This window comes from Canis aureus, chromosome 24, assembly GCF_053574225.1.
Source record: "Canis aureus isolate CA01 chromosome 24, VMU_Caureus_v.1.0, whole genome shotgun sequence".
In the NCBI taxonomy this organism is placed as follows: domain Eukaryota; kingdom Metazoa; phylum Chordata; class Mammalia; order Carnivora; family Canidae; genus Canis; species Canis aureus.
Window position 1 is genome coordinate 18,094,882 of NC_135634.1, and position 22,495 is coordinate 18,117,376.

At 46.0% G+C, this 22,495-nt stretch overlaps 1 protein-coding gene across 1 annotated transcript in view; it reads left to right on the plus strand.

Moving 5' to 3' along the window:
• The window catches only part of LATS2 (large tumor suppressor kinase 2), a 73,779-nt gene that overhangs the window by 38,358 nt on the left and 12,926 nt on the right, over nt 1-22,495 (plus strand). Inside the window, exon 3 of the mRNA XM_077868427.1 lies at nt 22,130-22,262. Within this exon, the coding sequence (XP_077724553.1) occupies nt 22,130-22,262 (133 nt within the window). The remainder of the gene's footprint in view (nt 1-22,129; nt 22,263-22,495) is intronic.

Below are 22,495 nucleotides of genomic sequence, written 5' to 3' on the forward strand. Positions count from 1 at the left end.
TTATTCCATCTTGGAAGCATGGCTGGTAATGTTTATTTCCCAGGGTGGTTGTGAGGTTGGCAAGAGATGATTTAGGTTAAGGGCTTTGCACAGCACGTGACCCTTTGCTAGCATTCTCCCCTCCTGCTGCCCCTTTCTTTAAAAAATCTACCAAAAAAAAAAAAACAAACAAAAACAAAAAATAAATAAATAAATAAAAAATAAAAAAAAATAAAAAATCTACCAACAGTTTATAGTTACGGGCTCTGGTCAGTGGCATAAGTGGCATTTCCTAAGAATTGAAGGTGGGAACACTGTAGGTGGAAAATTTGACTAGAGGGGCACCAGGCTGGCTAGTCTGTACACTTGATCTCAAGTGCAACTCTTGATCTCAGGATAGTGAGTTTGAAAGCCCATGTTGGGTGTGGAGATTACTTAAAAATAAAATCTTTTTTTTTTTTAAAGATTTTATTTATTTAGGAGAGAGAGAGCTAGTGAGCAAGAGAGAGCATGAGCAGAGGAGAGAGAGCTAGTGAGCAAGAGAGAGCATGAGCAGAGGGGAGGGGAGAGCAAGAAGCAGGCCCCCCGCTGAGTAGGGAGCCCATCCCAAGACCCCAGGATTATGATCTGAGCCAAAAGCAGATGTTTAACTGACTGAACCACCCAGGTGTCCCCAAAATATTTTTTTTAAAAGAAAGAAAATTGGATTAGAAAATTTCCTAGTGGAAGTGCTGAAGCTTTTGGCAAATGTTAATAAAGGCAACATTCTATCATTTTTTGGAAATCTGTTAACTCTACAGGAGCCATCTGGTATTTTGCCCCCAGATTGTCCAGTCCAGAAAGCAGCACAACAGATTTTGAAACCCTGGACTCAGGCAGAGCCTCCTAGCAATAGCAGGTACTTAGAACTGTTTAATGCTCTTTCACATAGAGTCACTTTGTCATGCAACATAGCCATTTTCTCAGAGAAAATGTTAATGCACCTGAGGAGTTACACATTTTCTGATTTTTTGTTTATTGGCTCCCTGACCCTTGTGGGTACAGTGACCAGTTTAAAAACAAAATCCTCCCTGAAATGAGAAGCATTACCTCCAACCACATCTTTTGCAGCGGTGTCAGAGTACACGTTTTGTAAATGTCTGAGACCCATGGATGGGTGGGAAGGATTTGTAGGATGTATAGATTCTTTCAACCAGATGTTAACACTTATTCACCATCTTGAGAACTCAGTTTTGAGTCTGTGAAGGAAGGCAGATATTTCAGAACAGTAGCCAAAGAAGTGAGAGAAAGTAGGAAGGGTCATGGGTCCTGTTAAAAGGTATTTGGCATGCATTTCTGGAAAATCATGCTGTTACCCTCTCTCTACAAGGAAGCCACTATTCACCATTAATGTTGGTATATGCTGTGATTTTTAAAAATTTTACAAGAACAGGATCATATTGTATGTACTGTTTGATTTGTGTTGACTTTATTTTGGGAGACATTCTCAAGTGTCTAGTGATTTGGGGCTGTTCATATTTGGGAGTGGTGCACTAAAATGCTGATTGGAAAGATTGTGGAATGGAGCCTATTGATGGAACTGTCACTGTAGGATGGAGAACCAGACCCACAGATGTCTGTTTCTAGAGGCTTATCTGAGGGGCCCTTGAGTTTTTCCAGGGGAGACCCTCAAGTCTGTGAGATGGACAGAGGCTCTGGGAGGTGTGTTCTCACGACAAGGGAGGATTGCTGACAGGCCATGGTCAGTTCGGTGTGTCTGGCTTAGTCTCTCTACTGTATCCCGGTGCTTCCTATCTGCTCCTTGCTGTGCTGCAGTCTTTGATTCGAGTGCTTCTGGTTCAGTGTCTCTCGCACAGAGTGGGGACCCAAGGACCTGGGTGCACAGCATATGCACCTCCAGCGGAGCACCCTCCTTTCTCCCCTGCCCTGTGGGTTCACATCACTGCTACTCCATTTGGTGCTGAAGTAAATCCCTTCCTCACTGTGTTTGTCACCTAAAAGCTATGATGGAAAACTAAGCAGAGTAACAAGAGTTGTGGCTAATGCACCAAGTACCAGCTGAAGTCCTATATATTTTTTATTATTCATTTTTTGTTGTTTGCTTTTACTTAACTATATATTATAAACATTTTCCTATGTCACAAAATTTTACTCTCTAGCACTTAAAAAAAAAAAAGACAGTGTTGTATTTTACCAAATGGATGATAGACATTAGTTTATTTGGGGACACTCAGTTCATTTGTAATTTTTCACCCAGGTGGATATACTTCTAATCAACTCTTTAATTCCTAGACATGATTTGCGGGGCCAATTGTCAACAGAGAATTTGAACCAATTTCCTAGAGGGATTTTCAGCTAGTTGCCTGAGAGGAGAGGGTGAGGAGACAGGAGCAAGTGCAAAGGAAGAAGGAAGAATTGGTTCTTTGACACTGTAAAAAAGGTCTCCAGGGCACTGAATCAGATGTGAAATGGTGCTTGTTCCTGCCTCCTGAGAGCTTGCAAGGTGGTAGAGAAACCAAGGCATGAAAGAGCTATGCTGTCATTTATTCATTCGTTCATTGCTTGAGCAAACACCGAGCAGCCTCTATTTGCTAAGCAGAGTGGATACAAATATGAATATGACTCAGCGTTTGGCGCTGAAAGCATACAGGACAAGGAGGCAGGATTGTGAAGAAAGGCCGTGGGACAAAGAGAAGCTGGGTCTTGGTTTAATTGTTCAGTATGTTTGGTGATGATTGATGATGATGATGTAATCTTTCAAACATTTATAAAGGGAGAATAAGAGAACATTTCCCCACATTTGTTTCAGACTTTTAAAAAAGTTTTTAGTTTAATTCCAGTTAGTTAATGTACAGTGTGTTATTAGTTTCAGGTGTACAATATATGATTCAACACATCCATACAACATCCAGTGCTCATCACAAGTGTATGCCTTACTCCCATCACTTATTTCACCCAACCCCCTTCCCGTCTCCTCCTCTGGTAACCATCAGTCTGTTCTCTAGAGTAGAAGTCTTGATTTGTCTCTCGCTCTCTTTTTTTTCCCTTTGCTTCTTTGTTTCTTAAATACCACATATGAGTGAAATCATACAATATTTGTCTTTCTCGACTGATTTCACTTAGTATTATATCCTTTAACTCCATCCATGTACTTGCAAATGGCAAGATTTTATTCTTTTTTGTGGTTTAATAATATTCCATTGTAAATATATACCACCTCTTCTTTATCCATTCATCTATTGATGGACACTTGGGCTGCTTCCATATCTTGGCTATTGTAAATAATGCTTCTATAAACATAGGGGTGCATATATCCCTTTGAATTAGTATTTTTTGTACTGGATCACAGGGTAGTTCTATTTTTTTTTTTTTTTGAGGAATCTCCATACTATTTTCCACAAAAACTATACCAATCTGCATTCCCATGAACAGTGCAACGAGAGTTCCTTTCTCTGTCTGTCCTTGCCAACACCTGCTGTTTCTTGTGTTGTTGATTTTAGCCACTCTGACAGGTGTGAGGAGATAGGTCATTGTAGTTTTGATTTGCATTTCCCTGATCGTAAGTGATGATGATCATCTTTTCATATGTCTGTTGGCTATTTATATGTCTTCTTTGGAGAAATGTCTGTTCATATCATCTGCCTATTTTCTAATTGGATTATTTTTTCAGTGTTGAGTTTTGTAAGTTTGTTATGTTTTGGACACTAACCCTTTATCAGATTTGTCATTTATAAATATCTTCTCCCATTCAGTAGTTTGCCTTTCAGTAGTTTGCCTAGTTTTGTTGATTGTTTCCCTTGACTTAGGAGACATAGCTGGAAAAATGTTGCTATGGTTGATGTCAGAGACATTATTGCCTGAGTTCTCTTCCAGGGTTTTTATGGTTTCAGGTCTCACATTTAGAACTTTAATCCATTTTGAATTCATTTTTGTGTATTTCTGACAAAAAGTGGTCCAGTTTCATTCTTTTGCATCTAGCTGTCCAGTTTTCTCAGCACCATTTGTTGAAGAGACTATTTCCCATTGCATATTCTTTCCTGCTTTGTGGGAGGGTAATTGATCATGTAATTGTGGGTTTATTTCTGAGTTTTCTATTCTGTTCAACTGATCTATGTGTCTATTTTTGTGCCAGTACAATACTGTTTTGATAACTGCAGCTTTGTGATACAACTTGAAGTCAGGAATTGTGATTCTGTTTCAGCGACTCTTGAAGAAACACTCTATTACATATATAATGGCGCTTCTCTGGGCTCTTCCAGCCTTGATCGCTCCCCTTCCTCCCCAGCCATTGTTAATCTTCTCATTCCCCTACAGATTATAACCAATCTACCATACCATTTTACAAAATTTTTAAAAAGCTGTGTACAGTATGATTTTGCAGCTTACTTTTTCATTCAACATGTTTTTGAGATTTATGCTTGTTGACAGAAGAGGTTCTAGTTCATTTTAATTGCTCAGTTGTATTGTATATCATCACTTATCTATCCATTATCCTGTTGATGGACATTCAGATTGTTTCCAGTTTTCTTTTGCCAACAGAAGCACGAGTATTCTTCTGTATGTTCTCTTGTGTATGTGGAAATTTCCCTAGAGTATACATACCTAAAAGTAGGATTTCAGGGTCATGGGATTTAACATCTTAAATTTTCCTAGATATTGTCAAAGTGTTCTCCTATGTGGATATACCAATTCACACTTCTTTCCTTGGTTTAATCAGGGCAGGTCTCACTGTCCTTGCCAATAACTGGTAGTGTCAGATATTTTAAATATGTCAACCTAAGGGGTGTGAAATAGTCTTTAAAAACGCAGTTCTGGAGGGAGACAAGCCATAAGAGACTCTTAACCATAGGAAGCAAAATGAGAGCTGCCGGAGGAGAGGGGGGTGGGGGGATGGAGTAACTGGGTGATGGGTGTGAAGAAGGCACTTGATGTTCACTGGGTATTATATGCAACTGATAAATCACGAAATTCTGTCCGTGAAACTAATAATGTCTATGTTAACTAAATGGAATTTAAAATAAATTTTTTAATGCAGTTCTGGGGGTGCCTGGGTGGCTCAATCAGTTAAGCATCCAACTCTTGATTTTGGCTTAGGTCATGATCTCAAGGTTGTGAGGTCGAGCCCTGCATTGGGCTCTGCACTGGGTGTGGAGTCTGCTTGAGATTTTCTCTCTCCTTCCCCTCCCCCCCCTCCTTGCATGCATGCTCTCTCTCTCAAAAAAAAAAAAAATTTTTTTTTCTTTTTCCAGTTCTTGATTACTAATGACTTTGGACTTCTTTTGACTTTTTGAGTTTGAACCACTGATAGCATAAACCTCTGATATGATTACTCATTCTGACCCTCAATCTCCTGATTTTCATTGAATATGAATATCAACATTTTGGAGTCATTCTGAGGATTGGAGACCAATGTGCACAGCTCCTGGCCCTATTTCTGTCTCAGTCTTGAGTCATTCTTCCAATAATACCCTCAGGGCTGCCCCCACATTGAAATGATAACCCTAATACCCGCCCCCCACCCCCTGAACCGTGGGCTGTGGTCTGGAGCCCATAACAAAAGCCCTACTGGAGCCGAGAGCACCTTCCTGAGCCCCCAGCAGGAGCCTCTGCATGAGGTTGCAGTGCCACAGAACATATGGACAGTCGGTCAGGTCTGTTATGTCAACTGATCTCCCTTTTCTCTCCTTGTCCCTTTTAGAGCCCATTCTCACCCAGCAGCTGGAGCAATCCTTTCAAAGCAGAAGGCAGATCTTGTGTTGTGGTATGGCTTCTGGTCTCACTCGGTAAAAGCCAAAGTCCTTATCGTGGCCTGTGCATTGAGTTTCTACCCAATGTTTTGTCACCCCTTTTAATCCTGAAATGCACCTGAAGGATCATGTCTAGCATTTCAAAGCCAGGAAGTAGAGGGGGGATGTCAGAAGCAGCTGCTGCTTAATCAGTTGGATCCGTTAGGTGCACGTGTACTGAGTTTTCATGTAAAATGTGGCCATAGTCAAAAGTAACGTTGCAGCCCGTGAGCCTCGGTGGGATGGGGACTCCTCACTCTGGCCTGCCTGCTCTGTTCCAGCCACTGAGCTTGCTTTTTCTTGAACACACTTAGCTGCCTCAGGGCCTTTGTAGTCATGTTCCCACTTCCTGCAGAAGACTTTGGGCTTCCTCCCTCCCTTCCTCAGGTCTTCAAACATCCTTTGTAAAATAGTAGCCCCCTACCCATGACACACACTCGCTGTCACCCTTACTTGACATTTTTCCACATAGCACTTGTCACTCCATAGTAGGTTATTACCTAACTTGTGATTTTCCTCAGTTCTGTTCACCTCTGCGTCCGCAGAGCCTAGAATGGTGCCTGGCACGTGGTGGGCCCTTGGTAGAAATGTTTCTGGAACAGATGACTGAGTTGCAGACTTTCAGTAAATGTTACCACAGTCCAGTACGGGCAGACAGTATGTAAACCAGTAAGGACAACTCCATAACATCAGTTTGATGGTAGCTTTACAAGGCATTTTGATACAGGAAGACTGAGAAACGAGTTCTTCTGGGTGGTTTTGGAGGATGAGCAGAGGACATCAGGGAGGGTTTCATGGTGGAAATGAGGCTTGAGCTGAGTCTACAGAAGTGTGTAGACCTTAGCTGGAGCTAGGAGTGGGCTGACATTCCAGCATTGGCAGCAGTGTGAGCAAGGGTCCCAGGACCTTAAGCTGTGTGACAGATTTCTGTGATGCATTTCAGAGTGGCAAACCATTGAGAGCATAGCCCACGTGGCAGGTGACAGCTAAGGGGAAGGGGACAGAGGTCAAAGAGGGCCCCCAGGTGTGTGGGTCCCTGGGGGAGGGAAGGCCAGGAGGAGAGGAGGAGCTCCTGAATTCAGGCAGGACCAGAGTGGGCTGCTTGTGTGTCTGTATGAGAGGGTGGTGGTGACACATCTTTATAAAGACTTTATTTTCTGAGTACAGAAACAGTACGAACTCACTATGGAAGATTTGGAAAGTGTAGGAAAAGTGGTGAAGAACATAAACCTCACCCCTGATCCCACACACAGAGATGACACAGTGTTAACATCTCAGGTTGTTCCTTCGGTGCGTGTTTGATTGTCTATCCTCACTAATAATGATAATCCTTCTCCAGTTACAAGCTGCGATCCGATATTAGTCTGGCAGGGTGGAAGGCACTGCAAGCTGGTGGTAGTGGTTACTGGCATGGAGCCCCTGCAGTCGTGTGTTCTTGGTCCTTTTTGTAATTTTAGAGGAAGACACTTTTTAAAGTCTTCCCCCAAATTACATTGATTTTGACCCCCTTTCTCTACAACAACCAGTTAGTCCCTCTGTCACACCTATCTGCACCCACACCCACTCTTCCGTCTCCTTGGCCATGGCTGTCCAGGCTGACGTGGTTGCTCCGGGGTGGCTGTGCTGGGCCTTGCCACGTCTTGTCACCTGAGTACGAAGGAGCTCCATTGCACTGTAGACGGCAGTGAAGGCTTTTCAGAGGCCTGGGTTCACTCCTTGGTGCTATAAGAAATGCCACTGATGAATTTCTCCTTTCTAGGAAAAATTGGGGCCTGAGAGACATGTTTGTAATCTGAACCTGGAGAAAGCTATTCTTCCCTTATTGGCCATAATAAGAATTTAAATGCAGCATTCTATTTAATATTAAAAATATTAAAATGTTAGGACTGGCCGGTGGCTCAGTTGGTTAAGTGTCTGCCTTTGGCTCAGGTCATGATCTCAGGGTCTTGGGATCGAGTCCCGTATCAGGCTCCCTGTTCAGCAGGGACTCTGCTTCTCCTCCTCCCTTTGCCTACTCACCCCCACCTGTGCATGTTCTCTTGCTCTCTCTCAAATGAGTAAATAAAATCTTTTAAAAAATATGTTAAGGGCAGCCCCGGTAGTGCAGTGGTTTAGCGCCATCTGCAGCCCGGGGTGTGATCCTAAGGACCTGGGATCGAGTCCCATGTCGGGCTCCCTGCATGGAGCCTGCTTCTCCCTCTGCCTGTGTCTCTGCCTCTCTCTCTGTGTCTCTATGAATAAATAAATAAAATCTTTAAAAAAAAAATTAAAATAAAATAAAAAATATGTTAAAATGCTGTGCACATAGATTTTTTTTAACCGAGGTAAGATTAACATATATTAATTTAGGATATACAACATAATGATTCAATATTTGTATATACTGCAAAATGATTGTCACATTAAATCCAGTTAACATCCATCACCATGCATAGTTACAAATTTTTTTTTTAATTTTTATTTATTTATGATAGTCACAGAGAGAGAGAGAGAGAGAGGCAGAGACATAGGCAGAGGGAGAAGCAGGCTCCATGCACCGGGAGCCCAACGTGAGATTTAATCCCGGGTCTCCAGGATCGCGCCCTGGGCCAAAGGCAGGCGCCAAACCGCTGCGCAACCCAGGGATCCCCAAATTTTTTTTCTTGATGCGAACTTTTAGGATCTATTCTCTTAGCAACTTTCAAATATACAATATAGCAATAACTGTAGTTAAACTGTAGTTACTATGCTGTACATTACATGCCGAGGACTTATTTTATAACTAGAGGTTTGTACCTTTTGACCCCTTTACCTACTTTGCCCACTCCCCACTCTTCACCTCTGACAACTGCCAGTCTCTTCTCTGTGCCTATGAGCTTGTTTGGGGCGGGGGGCTTTGGGGTTGTTGTTTTTTTTTTTTTTTTAAGATTCTACATACAAGTAAGATCATATGGTGTTCGTCATTCTCTGGCTCATTTTTTAATGGCTGAATAATATTCTGTGTGTGTGTGTGTGTGTGTGTGTGTAGATGTAGATATAGACACCACATTTTCTTTATCCATTCACCCATCAGTGGACACTTAGGCTTCCATGTCTTGGAAGATAATGCTGGAACAGACATAGGGGTGGAAATATCTTTTTGAGTTAGTATTTTTATTTCCTTTGGATAAATATCCAGAAGTGGAATTGCTGGGTCACATGGTAGTCTTTTTAATTTTTTCAGGAACCTCCATACTGTTTTCCACAGTGGCTACATCAGTTTACATTCCCAACAACAGTGCATGAAGGTTCCTTTTTCTCCACATTCTTGCCACACAGATACATGTATATTTTTTTAAGCATAAACGTTATACCACAATTTGGCAATGCATGTTCTGAAATTTCACTGTCAGCAACATAGAATTAAGAAAAAATTGTAACTGGTAGTCACAGCCAAGTTTGAAACAAAATGAGTGGATTTTAAAGCATTGTTGGAGGGGCACCTGGCCGGCTGGCTCAGTCGGTAGAGCATGCAACTCTCAGTCTCAGGGTTGTGAATTCAAGCCCCACATTGTATGTGAAGCCTGCTTAAAATAAAATGAAGTAAAATAAAATATAAAGCATTGTTGCAAAATGAAAGTTGTTCAAGCCTTTAAGCCCTTGGAGATGTGAATTAAAAGTTAACTCCCCAATATGTATCTATTTCAAAGTTATACTGTAACTTTTTCTGAAAAATACATAAAAACTGGAATACCCTGCTGGCTCAGCGGGTTGAGCAACTGCCACTGCCTTCGGCCCAGGCCGTGATCCTGGTCCTCGGATTGAGCCCCACATCAGGCTCCCTGCATGGAGCCTGCTTCTCCCTCTGCCTATGTCTCTGCCTCTCTCTCTCTCTCTCTCTCTCTCTCTCTCTCTCTGTGTCTCTTAGGAATAAATAAATAATTTTTAAAAATACATAAAAACTTAACTAGGGAATTTCAATTTTCACTACCATGTTTCATAACTAAAATACTTATGGATTTTAATAAATTATACTGTAATTAATATATTACATGGTATCTTTCAAAAGTACTTTTAGAAGTAGCAGATTGCTGTCTTCCTTCTTTAATGAGCCTATAGCTTTCTAGATATTCCCCTTTACGTTTAAAAAAAATAACCACAGGGAAGAGAGCTCTGTGTACATTGCATCCAAATGCCCCTCCCCTTGATGCTTATGGGCTGACCATCCCCAACAAAATGAGACAGAGACAGCATGGAGGACCAACAACACATGGTAAAATACAGTTACTCATTTAAGGAGCAAAGAAAAGGAGCTTCAAGTTTTATGACAAAAGTATGGGTTAGGAAGTATGCCTACATGCTGTTTTCAGGTAAGTGGGTCATAGACCAGGTTAGAACTTGGTCTGGAAGAGAAGAGCAGCCAGTCTTCCCACATATTGGGTAGACTTCAAGAGCCAGGATTGGCTTGGAGCCCAGTAGGAGAAATCTGTTTGTCCAGAATCACATATAAGCTGTTCGTGCTTCAGCTTCAATGGCTGGTTTATCTTTTGGCCAGCTTGATGCCCAGGCCTGACACAGGCTAGTCCTTCATAAATTCAGTCTCACATAGCACATAAGTTTGGTGGCATACGGTTCTTTGTAGAGTTGAATCAGCTATCCACTTGCCCTTTCCAAGCGTGTATACACCGGGTGCTGGAGACCAAGGACAGGTACCAGTGTCTTTGATGAAAGCACGCACATCTTGGGGTAAAGTTTTCTTTTGCTCACTAATGACAGGTTTCCATGCTTTGTTCACAGGCCATTGGTCCCGCCATCTGTCTTGCTATGATTTTTCTTCTTCAGGCATCATGAGTTGAAGCAGAAATTGAATCTTTTCCTTTATGGAGACTTTTCCCTCTAGTCATGCTGCTGTAGGCAGCCAAAGACAAACGGCAGGTGGCCTTTTGTCTAACTTTATCTTTAGTATCTATCTTATCTCTGTTCCGTCAGCAACACTGGAAGTTCAGGGTTAAGTTTACAGATGAACTCCTATGCTTTGGCAAGCCCTTGCTTCTGGACCCTTGTCCTGACCTCTGAACCTATCTGGAAAGGAAGAGAAAGCCACAGGAGAAAGCCTGAGATTGGTGCAGAGTCCTAGCCAGCCTGAGCCCTACCCAACAGGGGGAGCTGAGAAGGCTGGCTTGGGTCTTTTAGCATCTGTTCAATTATCCACTCTGTCAAGGTCGGGTTGTATTCTAAGTTTTCTCTGTAAAAGTTTTCTCCCTATTTCTCTTGAGAAGTTTCTCTGATCTTGTCTTCTCTACCAGAAAGGTTGTTGATCTGTCTTCTATCTGCACTCAGCCCCACCCTCATCCAAGGATGCCACCTGGCATGCTTCAGCTCATTCTTTGAAAGTGTGTGCTCTGACTTAGGGATAGGTTTTCTTTTGTGCTAGGAAGGCATGGACCTCTGCCTGCTTGAGAAGTCAAACCCTCTGGTTTATCAGTTACCAGAATTTTCCCTAGAATTCTGTCTTCTGGGGCCAGCATCTTTGCTTCCTGCGGATTGCACCATTTCTGTGCTGTCTGCCAAAGGCTTCTTGCTTCCCTAAGCACTCAGAACACTGGAAGTGCAGATCTGGATTTCTTTCATAGTTTCCTTAGGCAGTACAGATTGTTTTAGAGACTCGGTAAAAGTGAGGCACATGATAACTCCCCTGTGTATGCTTTTTCTTTTTTTGTTTTTTTTGTTTTGTTTTGTTTTGTTTTAATTGTACCAGCCAAATTTTAGAGTATACTCGTTGTTTTTGTTTTTGTTTTTTTTAAGATTTTATTTATTCATTCATGAGAGACACAGAGAGAGGCAGAGACACAGGCAGAGGGAGAAACAGGCTCCATGCAAGGAGCCCTATGTGGGACTTGACCCCGGGACTCCAGGATCACTCCCTGGGCCGAAGGCAGGCGCTAAACCGCTGAGCCACCCAGGGATCCCCTATACTTGTTCTTCTTAAAACCAGGGATGTCTTGTTGGGTGGAGGAGGTGCTCTGGAAAGGGCCAGAGCAGATTCTGCCTTGTGAAGCTCTTTTGCAATCTCTGTTGGGCTTTGGCTCTCACTCCTTGGATCAGGATGCTGCTGGATTGTTCCCTGGTGCTGCTGGAGCCCAAGGGCTTCCTGCCAGAGCACAGGGGTACCTGCAGGTTGCAGGCTGGATTGTTCCCTGGTGCTGCTGGAGCCCAAGGGCTTCCTGCCAGAGCACAGGGGTACCTGCAGGTTGCAGGCTGGGGCCGGGAAGCCCAGTACAGTGCTGGTTTCCTAAGCCCAGACAGTGGGCTGTATGCACACATATGGTTGGGACCTAGGAGTTCTCCCCTAGCAGACACTGACAGTGAACAGACGTGCTGTGAAAGATTAATTTGCCCAGGGGTGCCTGTCTGGCTCAATTGGTTGAGCATACAACTCTTGATCTCAGGGTTGTGAGTTCAAGCCCCATGTTGGACATACAGCTCACTTAAGAGAAAAAAAAAAAGGATTCATTCACCTATTCTTTCCTGAAGCACTGTAAAGTGTTTTGTATTTTTATTTTTCTATTACTTTCATTACTGAAAAAAATAGTTTATTTTTCTCAAAAGAGATTGGACCTAAGTTATAACAAGTCATACCCAAGAGTTTGTTACTCCTTTAAGAGAACAAAAACATTTAGAGATATAATAATAATAATTTTGTAGTCCAATATTAACCCAACCAAGTATTTATTTGGGGGCCTACAGAGTTGCAAGTAAAAAGGCAGTACTTACTGTTGAATATGCAGCCAAATTTTTATAACTAAATGCAGAGTTTAAGATAAATAGGTGAACATACTTTTTCAGAGTATACACTGCAGAAAAAGAAGTCAAGTCAATCATCAGTTATCTATTGTGTAACAAACCATCCTGGAACTTTTGGTGACTGAAAAATAACAATAATTTATTATTTATGATGATCCTCTGGTTGGCTGGCCTCTCCTGGATAGTTCTGCTCCACGTGGTGTCTGCTGGGGTTCCTTGTAGCTCATTCCCCTGGGAGCTCAGCTGGGGCTTGAGCATCCCAAGATGGCACACCCCATATGCAGAACTACAGCAGGCAGGGCAGCCTGGGACTGCTGAGGCTGGCTGGGTTTCTCTCTAGTCACACAGAGCCCAGAAGCATAGACAGAAGCATAGAAGGTATTTTTATGGCTGTATTAGTATGTTCTGGGTAAAACATTAATTAAAATTAATGTAATCCTTCTATCATTGTATATTTAAGCTCCTTGTCCAACTCCCATCCTATCCCCCTTCTACTTAAGGGGCCAATTTATTTTACCTATTTCTGACAACTCTTTGTACACATTGAATTTAAAAATATTTTTATAATATTCTTTTAAGTTAACCGAAAAAATGGGCAGCCCGGGTGGCTCAGCGGTTTAGTGCCGCCTTTGGCCCAGGGAGTGATCCTGGAGTCCCGGGATTGAGTCCCGTGTCGGCCTCCCTGCGAGGAGCCTGCCTCTCCCTCTGCCTGTGTCTGTGCCTCTCTCTCTCTCTCTCTCTCTCTCTCATGAATAAATAAAACCTTTTAAAAAATTATAAATTAGCCCAAAAGGGACACCTGGCTAGCTCAGTCCATATAGAGCATGAGACTTTTGATCTCTCGGGGCCATGAGTTCAAGCCTCATGTTGGTGGTAGAGATTACTTTAAAAAAAAAATAGCCTGAGAATAAATCGGAAGAAGTAGAATTATTAAATGAGGATACAAACAAATTTTGTAACTATTGATACTTAATAATAAACACTCATCTCAAAGGAGTATTATAGTTTATATTGCCACCAAAAGTATGAAACTGTTTTTTAGTGTTTCTTTGATCACTGGCAAGGTTGAAAATTTTTCATATTTAATTTTAGGCCAAATTTATTCTTTATTCCCTTACCTGCAGGTTACTTTAAGAAATTTTTTTTCCTCAAAAGTGCCGAGTGGTCACTCTACCCAGAGCCACTTGCGTAAATAAAGTACCGGTGCAGTGGCTTTTTCCTGTTGAAGTTTCTATGAGCTGCACTAATGTGCAGTAGTAATTAATTTTCTTTTCTTGTACACACACATTTAAAATTCAAAGGTTGCTTCTGTTTATTCCTCACTTTATTTTTCCAGCCATAGAGCACATGCACGCAAGCTTTTACAAGCCCACGCAGAATGCTCTTCATTCTCTTTGGGAGCTGTGTATAATGGTAGGAGGCTGGGTCTGCCGGGTTGGTCTTCCCCGAGGCCTGTGTTTCTGATTGAGGCTTGACAAACTGGTGGCAAGATGCACTGAGACACTAGGTTCTACTTTGTTTCCAAAATAACTCCTGGAAGCATCTGGTTGAGGAGATGCAGCGCAGCAGCGGACCTGGTGCCTGTACCCACGTGTTCCATGGTGATGCCTCTGGCCACTCCCGGGAGTGGTGGGAGCGTTACTGTGCTCCCTGGCCACTGACTGCAGGTACCCTGAGGAAATACCGTGATACTCAGTTCTGCTCTCCGTCTTGGTAGTGGTCTCTTCAGGAAATCAGGTCTTCTGGATCACTTTCCTTTTTAAGGTGAAGAAGAATAGTTCCCAGTTTCAAAGCTGGCTGTGCGGTCTTCTTTTTCCTTGACAGGTGAAAAAAATGCCTGTTGATTGGGGGGGAGAGGGGAGCATTTGAGTCCCAGGATAGCAGTGCTCAGGTGGCTATTAGGTCTTGGCCAGAGATGGGGTCTCCAACAAGGGGTGGCCAGAGACTTCCTCCATTCCAACTTTGAACTAAAATGGAGAGTTTGTATTGAGAAGGCCTGCAATGCAGGCCACACAGACCCAACGAGGCCCAAGTTCCACATTTCTAGTTTTTCAGCCAAAATTCATAATTGGAATGTGAAAATGTTGGGATTTGGCTTTACTCACAAATGAAAAATGCTTCCTTACCAGGAAGGGGCTGGGGGAGGGACCTCCATGGGAAATTCCTTCCTTCATACATAATAACTCTTCACTGCATTTCAATTACTCTCGGCCCTGCGTCGATGCCCGTAAAATAATTGAGCTGTACAGAGTGTGTGAACCCAGCTTTTGTCTCCCTATGAGCCAGGAGTCAGAAATAGTAGGCGTGTGACTAGGTTTGCTGCAGCTCTTCCCTGTAGGGCCTGTGAGTGGTGGTGAAAACACAGCCATTTGAGAGTGGCCAGGTCAGGAGAGCAGAGGCAGGTGGGACACAGACCTGGCCCAACCACACAGCCTTTGCCCCGGGCTGGGGGCAGAGGTGGTGCCCAGTGCCCATGCACCTGCGGCCAAGGAACAGCAGAACTGATTGCTGGTCCTCCTCATGCTGTTTGGTGGGCTTCCTGCCATGTCCGTGGGTTTCAGGGCTGGCAGGCCAGCTTTGGGGGACCTGCGGCAACTGGAGAACTGGTTGCTGGACGAGGCAGAGGGGAGGTTAGATGGATGATGGACCTGCGGCGGAGGCATTGGCTGATCCCAGTGGACACTCTGGAATTGGGGTGTGGGGAAGCCCAAGAATCTGCCAGGGCAGAGGGAGGGCAGTTTGGCTACATGCCCCACACCTTATCCACTTGGCCATTTTGTTAAACTGCATCACTGCAGTCTCTTTCATATGAGATGAGATATAGGAAAATCTCATTTTCCAGAATTCATTTTAGCCAGAACCAGTTGTAAGTTATCAACAGTTTGTCAATAAAATGTGAAAGGAGAAATCTCTTGGGAGAGATACCAATGGTGGAATGCTCTTGCCTTCAGAGCATCCAGAATCTTTTACCACTCTAGTCTAGGTAAAGCTTAGAAAAAAATGCTTCTAGATTAGATGTGAGATATGAAGGAAATCTCAAAGTCAAGATGCTGCCAAGGTTGGGAGAATGGCATGGTTGTTTACTGAATGGGAAGACTAAAGAGGTAGGTCCGGTTTGCACAGATGCCATCATTGTAGTAGGTGGCACGGAGCAGTCACCGAGGAAGTGAGTTTGAACCTGGAGGCGTCTTGTACGACTTTAGCATGCCTGGTAGAGTGACTTCAGCTCCAGCATGGTGGCTTTCTGGAAGAGAAGGCTGGCTTGCGGGGATCCCTGGGTGGCTCAGTGGTTTAGCGCCACCTTCAGCCCAGGGTGTGATCCTAGAGACCTAGGATCGGGTCCCACATCAGGCTCCCTGCATGGAGCCTGCTTCTCCCTCTGCCTGTGTCTCTGCCCCTCTCTCTCTCTCTCTCTCTCTCTCTCTCATGAATAAATAAATAAATAAAACCTTAAAAAAAAAAAAAAAAAAAAGAAGGCTGGCTTGCAGACATGGTACCTTTAGTCCCTACTAGAAAAGCCTAACTTTTGTGTGAGACAGTAAGCAATCCTAACTGAAGCTTTCTGGAGTGCTTTAGAATTTAATTGTATGTGACATTTTCTTGATGCATGTTGCTAGGTGACATAAATGTATCAAAGTCTTGTTAACCTTCTGTACCGCCCAGGTTTAGACTGTTAATACTTTGTAAAGGGTAAGCAATTTAAGAGGCACACAGTAGGACAGTTCAAGATTTCATGAACTTCTATAGAAAAGGCTCTCCTGAAGAATAGCCCAGGTATGCAAATTAGGTAGGGTAATAGAGTAAAACTTGGGGAAATCAAACTTAGTTTGATTTTTGTGTTAAACATTGGTGTTTTACATTCCCTACAGCCTGTATTTGGGTACAGCTCTGGCTTGTGCTTTCTCTCCACTTCCCCACAGGCAGGAGGCAGCCTGCCCAGAGAACCGGGAGCACCTCCTGGCCGCCACCCCACTTGTAGTTCTTTCCTCCTTTGTTGATCTGAGTCTCATTTGGTCATTCCATCCACTTAGCCAGCACTTTCTAGTGTCATACACTAGAACAGATACCTGACTCTCCTTCCCCTTTCACAGGGGCCACATGCTTGCTTTAGGGCAGGACTGCCTGACCTTGTGCACATCTCAGCACCCATGGAAGATAGTAATATTTATGGGGCAGCCCTAGGTGAACTGGAAGAGATTGGAGGTGTCCGTTGAGACTTGGTGAAAGAACCCATGACATTTCTCTTTAGAAGTATGGTAAAAAGGATAAAGTCCTTTAGATGAAATATTGACCCTGTATAAGACCTACAAATATAATCTTTACGTTTGTCACCAGAGATGCTTAAATACTTCTGTAGCTGTAAGAGCAGACCCTTAAATGATGCTGTTTTGAAACATGTCATGGTCTTTTAATCTGCGGAGCAGTACTATTCACCTTATTTCGTAGGGAGAGAAACAAATGCTCCAAGTAGGCAAGTAATTGGCTGAAGGTCACACAGCTGCTGTGTGACAAGGGGCAGGGTGAAGCCAGGCACTAGAGAGAGGCAGAGACATCGGCAGAGGTAGAAGCAGGCTCCATGCACCGGGAGCCCAACGTGGGATTCGATCCCGGGTCTCCAGGATCGCGCCCTGGGCCAAAGGCAGGCGCCAAACCGCTGCGCCACCCAGGGATCCCTGGAGCGGGTTTTATGCTTGAAATAGCCGCAGTTCTAGATCAGGACTCAGATGCTGGTGAGTTCCTGAGAAAGAAGTGGAGGACCAAGCCCCTGAGCATGGCTTCAGGGCCCTGATGCCGGGCTTTATTATTTCATCCCCTCAATCTCCTCAGGCCAGCTTCTTGCCATCCCGCTGACTGTGCACAGGCTTTTCACTCTCTTTGGTCGCTGTCCCCTCCTGCCCCCAGCCTTCCCTCCTAGGAGGGGAATGATGTACCTTGGAATTGAGCCAGCTGCCCCACGCAACGTACGGGGTGGGCTCTGCGGAAAGTCTAGCACACAGAGGAGTCTGGGCTCCTGTGGGCAGCAAGTGGCAGGAAAACTCCCTGCAAGTTGGGGACAGTGTGGGAAATGAAGCTTCTGCGACTTGCTTAAGGTCATCATCTGTCAGTTCCCATGTTAGGTTTAGTTAGAAGTTAAATAATTTACAGTAGTTTCCGTTTTTACTATTTTATTTTCATCAAAACCAAGTATTTTTCATTTGAAGTTTACAGTGAAGATTGGATTCATGATCCGCTTTTGACCGTATCAGTCGCTGTGTGTTTTTGTTTCCAAGCTGTAAGTGGCCACCGTTTCTGCCATGTCCATGCCTCCCGGATTTCATTTTTCAGGTAGAAAGTCGCCCTTCTGTCAAGGGCAGTCACCAATAATCCTTGCAATAGGTGCTTTTAGCTGTTGTTAGTTGTATCTTGGGGTGTGTTTCTTTCTCCCAGTAATTGTCATATGAATTTGATAACAGGCTGATCAGTAGTTTTGTTTCTTCATTAGTCCATTGGAAATGGGTGAGCAAAAAAAAAAAAAAAAAAAAAAGGAAATGGGTGAGCAGTTTTGTGAAATGGCGCGTTGAAACAAGGGGTGGAGTGAAAGGAGCGGTAGGATACACAGAAGTGCCGTGAGCCCCAGACAAAGTTGGGGTCTGGGGCTGGACTTCCTGACTGGTGTGGGCACTGCGGGCCCCATGGCAGCAGCTCGCGGGGGTGGGGGGCACCTCTACCCGCCCGGGGCCTGCCCCCCCCCCCCATTGTTTCCCTTGAACTCTGTGGAAACCCTGTCCTGCACTGAAGGAGGGTGCATGGGACAGGTGGCCCACCAGCCATGGGGCTCACAGAGCCCAAATCCATCCCAGATCTGCCTTTGAGGCAAGGCTTCTTGTGGAGCACTTCTGTGGAAGGTATTCACTGAAAAAAGCTCTGTGGGAAAACTGATGCTGTCAGGCAGGTCCTAGTAATGGTTGGAAGATGATACCTTTGTTCCCACAGCTCCTGTGAATGAGTGGGGTGGGCCTTGTCATGGAGCACAAGCTACAGAGGAGCACGCATGTGTGTGGTGGGGTGGAGGGTGCAGGGATAGGTAAGATGAAGAGATAGTCCAGAAGCAGATGGGACATGGGTGTGTGCTGCCAGAGAAAGGGGCAGGGGGGGGCTGGTGTGTACTAGCCTGTGCAGGATGCTTAGAGTGTGGACACATAGCACATAAATATGCCAGTGTCTGAGCACATACCATCCAGGGAAAGTGCTTAAGCTCTGGGGCAGAATTTGGGCATTCCTGGGTGCATTAGAAATACTGTATATGAGGGTGCCCTTGGCCCCACCATAACCCTTGACCTGTGCCAGGAGGGGCATCTGACCTTTGGGGGAGAGGCCCATGCCTTCTCCCACCAGGCAGCCACGCCCAGCCCCTGGACACCATGTAGGGATGCGAGAGGCGTCCGTTTCTCTGCACTGCTCCCTAAGCACGTTTGGAGCCACCTCAAGCTGTGGCAGGATGTCTGAGAACTAGAGTCATGTGGAGCTTCAGAGAGGTCGCACACACAGCAATGGTGCCGCAAGCAGGTCGTGCTGTTGGATGGGTTTAGCACTCACTGATGCCTGCTTGAGCCTGTTTGCAGTCCACAGCAGACAGTGAGGCTGGATCAGCGACGGGGTGCCTATTCCTGGTGGATTTGTAAATGATCCTGGGTTTCCTCCAGCTGTACGACCTGGGTGTATGTGTATGTAGCATCTCCCAAGAATTAATGTATAGAAACTACTTAATTGCCAAATTAAGATGAGAAACAGACAAGGTCGAGACACAACTGACCTGAATTATTTGACAGGTTTTTTTTTTTTTAATTATTTATTTACTCATGAGAGACACAGAGAGAGAGAGAGAGAGGCAGAGACACAGGCAGAGGGAGAAGCAGGCTCCATGCAGGGAGCTCAACACGGGACTCGATCCCTGGGACGACTCGATCCCGGGTCCCCAGGATCACCCCCCTGACCGAAGGCTGGGAGTCCGCACTTCCCTGCCGATGGGCGGGTGCCGAAGCAGTGAGCATGGCTGGCGGGTCACCCCAGGGAGACGGAGACGGTGGTGGTGGTGGTGCAGAGCCAGCGCGTGCTGGTTAGGGTCAGCTCCCCAAGGGCGCAGTGTTTAAATGGGCGCCGGAAGCTCCGGGGCGATCCTGCTAAGATGCGGCCTTATACCATGTTTTTCTGGAGCTGTTGAGAGTTCTCTGCAGACGTGACCTCATCGCATAACGCCGCCCTGAGGCGGGGAGGCTGAAGCGTTACCTCCGCCTGCAGGTGAGGCATCACCGTGTTGGCTCGTGCGCCTCCCTCTCAACAGCCCCACGGCACTTTACACGCCTGCTGCTTTCAAACACCAGCCCTGTTCTTACTCCCAGGTCTCCGTCTGCCTCCAAAGCTGCCTCTTCCGGCCCCGCCACGGCCCCCAGGCAGCCTGACCGTGCCCCCCCCACCCCCCGCCCGCGCACCTAGGCCTGTGTGTGTGTGTGTGTGTGTGTGTGTCCCCCGCCCGCACCGCTCGCTCTCTTGGCGTCAGCAGGAGTATAGGCACGTGTGCTTTGTCCTGCCACAAGGCGGGAATCGCTGGGAATGGAAAGCTTGGCTGGAGTATGCTGTCACCAGGGGGGTAGTGAGCGCTGAAGTCACTTGTGCTGTCGTGGCCAGCGGCCAGGTATAGCCTCAGGTACTGTGGGCTGCAGGCCCCAGGATGTGCGCCCGGACCTGGAGGAGGAGACAGATGGACCGACGCACATGTTGGTCTGATAAAGGTCCTGGGGGTGTGATGCCTGGCCGAGGGCCATTGGGAGCACAGTGGTCTGTTGGGAGTCAGCCTGGGAAGGCGCTGGGCTGGGAAGGGCTGGGCTGGACTCACTCTGAGTCGGGGACAAAGTACTGTTTCCCCAGAGTGGCCCTGTGCTAGCGCAGCCACAGTCTGCCTGCCCAGAAATACCCCGAGCTTTCTTCTTGTCATTCTGAGGTCTTCCCACACCCTCACCCCTTTTCCTCTCTCCTGTCTGAGCCCCGAGATTCCCTTTGCCATGCTTTCCCATCCGTTAAGCCCTCGGAACCCTTCTCATCTCCTGTCACCACCCCTACTGCATTGTTTCTTCCTCCCCACTGGCCTGCCCTCCCCGTTCACAGCGCTGTGTTCCCTTCCATACATGCCCCATTTGCTGGCTCGACATGGCTGTTCTGTCCTTGCCTCCAGGAGGCTGGGCTCTGAGGCTTTCTCTCCCCTCCGCCACCCGTCCCATTTGCCCACAGCTCTGCTGAGCCAACCAGCAGGTGCTGTGTCCCCTCCTGTCTACTGTCTACTCTGGCCTGTTTTATCTCTCCGACTTGAGAATCTGCTTATTGTCTCTCTGCCCCAAACTGATCTTCTCATTGCCCCATATCCCCTGTTGAAAAGCCTCCATAACTGCTTTCAACTAGGAGCAGGCCTGGGCACAGTCTGGCCCCAGCCCGAGCCCCCCTCTGCTGTCTCTAATGCCCCTTCTCGGTGCCTGCCACTCTGCCCGTTCTCTGCCCCCTGTCCTATACTCCGACGGTTCCACCTACCAAGAATACCTTTTCTCTCCTGGGCTCTCTGTCTACCCAAATTCTGTCTGTTCTTGAGGGGTCATCTGTGTCTCTGTCTCCTCCACAAACAGTCCCTGATGCCCTCTCTCTCAGCAGAAGGAGTCCATCTCCTCTGACCCTCGGCTGCTGTGTCTCCCATGGTGGCTAGTCGCCAGCTTCTGTCTCTTGTTCATCCCACAGGCAGTTTTAGGGGGCTTGTCCTGTGCTGGGTCCTGCTCCAAGGGCTCCTTTGGGGCCTGTCTTCTCTTCTATTAGATCAGGAGCCCATGTGCAAGTTCCCAGCTACTGTAGCCAGCACAGGGCACTGGAAACAGTAGGCATCCAGCAAGCTCTTTATTATCGACCCTGCTCCCTCCCCTCCTCTAGGGGGCACGAGGGGGGGCCACTCCTTCTCTGTCTCCTTCTCCCAGTTAGCCTGGGGGTCAGCTGGGGTTAAAGCTAGGGTCTTGGACTTCAACCGTTGTTCAACCGTTGTTCACATTAAACTGTTCTAGTTTTAGGTTTACTCCCAAAGCAGGATTTTTTTGGGGGGGTTGGGGGGGTTATCACATTGGTTCTTTTATTTTTTATTTTTTAAATAAAATTTTTTTATTGGTATTCAATTTGCCAACATACAGAATAACACCCAGTGCTCATCCCGTCAAGTGCCCACCTCAGTGCCCGTCACCCAGTCTCCCCCAATCCCAAAGCAGGATTTATCAGTCCGATCACAGAAGTTTTCTAAGGAGAAGCAGAACTTAGGATTCTTTCAGGTCCACCCATCAAAATTCCTGTGTGTTTGTGACATACAATAAATAGCCTATGGGTTAATGTGTGTTAGGCTTTTGTCATGAAGCACCTGAGGACATGTGGCCAACTTTGCTCGTTCTGAGACTTGTCTGCGGCACGTCACAGACCCCAGCAGGCACAGAGGCAGATATCACAACAGTCCTGAGCAGGGTGAGAATAGAAGTCCCTGCATGGCTTTGTGTCAAGATGACACACATTGAGACCTCCCATTCATCTGTGTGCTTTCCTCCCAGGAGATGGCAGGCAGGGCCCTCAAGCAGACTGGCAGCCGGAGCATCGAGGCCGCCCTGGAGTACATCAGCAAGATGGGCTACCTGGACCCCAGGAATGAGCAGATAGTGCGAGTCATTAAGCAGACCTCCCCAGGTGAGCTCAGACCTGCTGCACTGTGGGTGAAGACGGTTTGCAGGAAGTGAGGTCCAGTGTGGCCCTGGTCAGTGCATTATCTGTTGGCACTCACTGCCCTTACTGGTGAGCTGGGCCTGCCCTGCTCTGCATTTGGGCCCTGAAAAGAGAGGCAACAGGTGGCAAATCATGGGAATTACCTGGGTCCTGAAATAGCCTCTGGTACTTTCTGGGGGGCGGGGGTTGTATACATA